This window comes from Sinocyclocheilus rhinocerous, unplaced genomic scaffold (assembly GCF_001515625.1).
Source record: "Sinocyclocheilus rhinocerous isolate Xijiao unplaced genomic scaffold, SAMN03320098_v1.1 scaffold22918, whole genome shotgun sequence".
NCBI lineage: Eukaryota > Metazoa > Chordata > Actinopteri > Cypriniformes > Cyprinidae > Sinocyclocheilus > Sinocyclocheilus rhinocerous.
Window position 1 is genome coordinate 2213 of NW_015623876.1, and position 4230 is coordinate 6442.

General features: G+C 36.7%; 1 protein-coding gene across 1 annotated transcript; it reads right to left on the minus strand.

The window, feature by feature from the left end:
- Window positions 1-224: 224 nt before the first annotated feature.
- Window positions 225-3926, minus strand: LOC107737249 (uncharacterized; the record flags this gene model as incomplete). The annotated part of the gene is made up of 4 exons (XM_016548717.1): window positions 225-422; window positions 2381-2586; window positions 2696-3129; window positions 3772-3926. Coding segments are annotated over 4 exons (993 nt in total), but the record flags the coding sequence as incomplete, so codon positions are not given.
- Between the last annotated feature and the right edge of the window lie 304 nt (window positions 3927-4230).

Here is a 4230-nt window from a genome sequence, read left to right on the forward strand (position 1 = left end):
CGGTTTAAGGTTCAAAAAACACATTATTTTCCACATACTGTACATTATCGTTTCTCCTCTATGCCCCGCCTTTCTGAAACGCGTCGATTTTTACAAAACTAATCGGTCTGAAAAGCGAGGTGTGCTCTGATTAACCAACTATCCAGTGCGTTGTGATTGGCCTGCTGCATATTGATTACCATCTTAATAACTCATTGATTTGAGTAAGGAGCATTCAGGAAGCTTCAGATCTGGGTGTCACTCAGTGCTGGCGGCCCTGGATTGATTTTCTTCAGCTTCTCCGTGATAGACAAATACTGCTGGTTCCTCTCCTCCTCAGAGAGCGAAGACGGATTGATCTCCAGGAATTTATATGCATCTCTAGACTGAACACTGAAGACGTCTTGAGCTCTCTGACAGCACATACCAAATCTCTTCCAGTACTGAAAGATAAAAGGCATGCCACCATTAATCACATTTACTCAAATATATTTGATAAATTATATGGACATAATTGGACTAGTTTCAACTTCAATAATGAGCTGCACTGATAAATAATAATAATAATAACAATAAAAACACTGCAATGATACATGGAAGAAAAATCTAAAAAACAAAACAAAATCCTACATTTTTTCATGATGATTTTAAAGGGTTAGTTCAATGTAAACTCAGCCTATGCATCTACAACTTTCAAAGCCAAGAATGGTTGTAAAGATATCATTAAAGTCATCCATGTGTCTCCAAAGATTTAACCCCAGTTTTATGAAGCAATGTGAATGCCTTTTTTGATGGAAAATAACCCCTCCTGTTGGTATTTGTTTATTCAGTTGGCGCACAGGAGCCTGAAGTCCCACAGCTGATAGATTGAGAATGAGGCTGGAAATTCACCTATGTTTCTATTACTAAATAACTCAAAAGCAGTAGAAATGTCTATGCCGGTGCCTCCAAAATGTACAGTTAGCCTGTAAAACCTTAATAAATCCCAGAACGTTTATCTTAGAGTAATACAAATTATTTATTACACGCAATCGACATAAAGAAAGATAAGGCAATCACAATAAAATAAAGGAAACCTTTAAACTGTACTTCACATTATGAAATAAAAATAATTCCCAAATGAATTTGTTGTATCGAGTCTCTTTTAAACCCAAATGACCCTTGTTTGCATGTATAAACAACAACGAGGAACCCTGATTGGTCGATGACAGTCGAACGTCCTCATTGGCTAAATATGAGACATCATTGTATCCGTATATATTATTGAAGTGCAACAACAGACACATTTTACATTAAATGCTTTTGAAAACACACACGAACAATGAAACATCTTAATATATAAATTTTTGAAATTTTGAGTACGTTACAAAACTAATGTAATAATTGAATCAATTCTAAATGTATTAAATGTGATGATATCTAGATTCAACAAATAACAGGTGATTGCACAGAACTCATCTACTGGGCATTGTTGTCACCTTTTTGAAGTCATGTTATTTTTTTTCTCACATCATATTTCAGCAATCTCTCCCAATATGTTTTTTTTTTAAACTGATAAATGTGTAGATGCTTACTGTAGTTTTTATGAAGCAGAATCTTTGTGGGATAATGGGCCTTAGGCATAAAGTGGCATTACTGCAGAATATGATTTCCAGAATAAAGCTATATTTTTACTAGGCTACTAGTCAAAATAAAGCGTAAAGTCTAAATGAATGTTAAAGTGCATAACTTGTGATAAAACGTAGAAGTAAGACAAAATAGGTGCCTAAAAAGGACATTATAGCCATATACTGGGCATTACTGCCACAACATAACTTGATCTGACTTGATTTTGTCACCAGATGGTTTTAATCTGACCCAGTACATGACAATTTCCTACAGTTCCTAAAGTGTAGATTTCAGTCTTGAGGTTATATAAATATGCTCATTTGCATATGCAAATTATTGGCAAAGAAGATAAATTAACATCTAAATTAAATAAAATCATAAAAGTTACAATACTGTTTGTCTCCTCGGTCATTTCTGACCTGAACCAGCCGGTACTTTAAGGGCTCCTTGTTAAAAAACTTAGTTTTTAGATTTGTCTAGAATAACAAACATGCTATGCACAACTGTGCATTTATTTATTATCTTTGATCTTTTTTCTCCTGTCACACGGCATCCTCATCGGGTTCTAGTTAAGATGGTAATAACTTTCAACGATTAGACACTAGCATCTCGCTTGAGATTACAAAACTCTTTGCTTTGGATTCTGGAAAATATAGCATCAGCTGTACACTATTAATCAGAGTATATTATGGATAAACAAAAAACAACTTAGGAAATTAAAGTGAGAACTCAGAGAGTTCATGAAAGGCATAATCAAATTACATCAGGAACATTTGCTCAACATCTAACTTACCTTTGCTGCATCTTCAATGGAGTTTAGAAACCCATCCTTCATGTCCTCCATGTCAACCATTTCCTCCCCAGCAAAGGTTTGATCTTTCAGCGTGCACAGAATAGCATCCACCTTCTCCCAAAACTTTTTCAGATCAATCAGAATTTGTTGGATTTGAGAAAGACACAGCTGGACTTCCTTCAGGTTGTCAGGGTCGGGAATCTCACCTGGAATGATTTATGAGAGATCATTGTGAAGAACATGTCAAGAGCATAACATGCATGCAGATGAATTTACTGTATGTTTGTAACAATAAAATAATAGAGAGACACTCACCCATTCGTATTTTACAATTGGCCAGCTGCAGCTGAAGATCAGTCCGCTTGATTTTGATGTTCCATTCCTCATTTCGCAGAAGGCTCTTCTCAGAGTCGAGTTGTTTCAGTTTTATATCCAGAGCGATGGCACTAGGCTCCTTCATAGCATCTGGATAGCCTCTAAAAAAGTCGAGGAACTTCACAGTCCAGTGGCCATGTTCTTCCTGAAATCTTCTGATGAAGCGGTTCAGCTCGTCAGTTGTGTTTTGAATTTGTTTCTCATTCATCTCCGTTTTGTCGACTACTATTTTCAGTTCTTCTTCAAGCTTGGCCAGAGCATCCTCCAGACCCTTCATCTCATTAGATTTTTTCGCTTTTTTTTCTTCGGTCTCTGTTTGTTCTTGATACACGTCACTGGTGCATGTTTTCACACTTTGGTTGTGTTGATCATACCTGAATAATACAGTGCATTTCAAATAAATAATGGAATACAGCGATGTGGTCCGGATTTCATCACAAGACAAGACACTGAACAATTGTCTTAAAGAGGACGTATTATTCTGCACGAATGTAATTCTATACAACAGTTCGATAGGCACTTTCACACTGGAGGAACCTTTTCATAGTTCCTAGAACTATTGGTGGAAGTTACCAGTTTTGGGCGTGTTCGCACCGCAGGAACTAGGAACGGTTTTAGTTCTAGGAATTCCGTTGGGTTTGGAGGAACTAAATTACCTCCTACTTCAGAGTAGGGTCTAAACCAGTTCTACAGGAACTGTTGTGTGTTTCTAAATGAATCTGCTAATGTAGAGAAGACCTCCCTTCTGTTCTTTTTTCATGCTCAAACAGTAACTTTACACATATCATTTCTATATGATCTATACCTATATACATTGACACTTTTTACAAAAAATATATTATTGTTATGACCCAAAACATCTTGTGATCCATGACCCTGAATAGCAAATTATTTGAATACTTAAAAATAATCACCATCTGTACAAACAAGACATCAAATTTACCTGCAATTATAAAATCACCCATGTGTTTCCCCTTTGAATTAAGTTGACTATAAGATATTACTAATATTTTCACCTCTTCACTATGTCATCCACTTGTGCTACGATGTCAGTGATCCACTCTTTGGCTCTCATCAGGTACTTCACCGCCAAACCGGGTTTGTTCTTCTCCACAGCCGTTTTCAACATTGGAAACAGGGAGGTGACCAGGTTGGAACTCGTGCCGACACACTACGAGACAACATCAATCACCAAGTTAATCATGTGATAGACTAGTAAATCATGACAATTCACAGTGACTACACAACCGTATACAGTTAAAAACATCAGCAAATCATAACAGTATAGTAACTGCTGAAGTTATGTGACGCTGTCATGACTAATTGTGGTCATTTCTTGTTTTCTCTTCCTGTTCTAGCTCGTTGTGACAAGTTTGAGTCCAAATATTGTCCAGGTCATGGGGGAGCAATCGGTTCCCCATCTACTGTACAGTTTTCGCTGCGTTCACCCTTTTTGGTTTTCAAGGACTAAAATC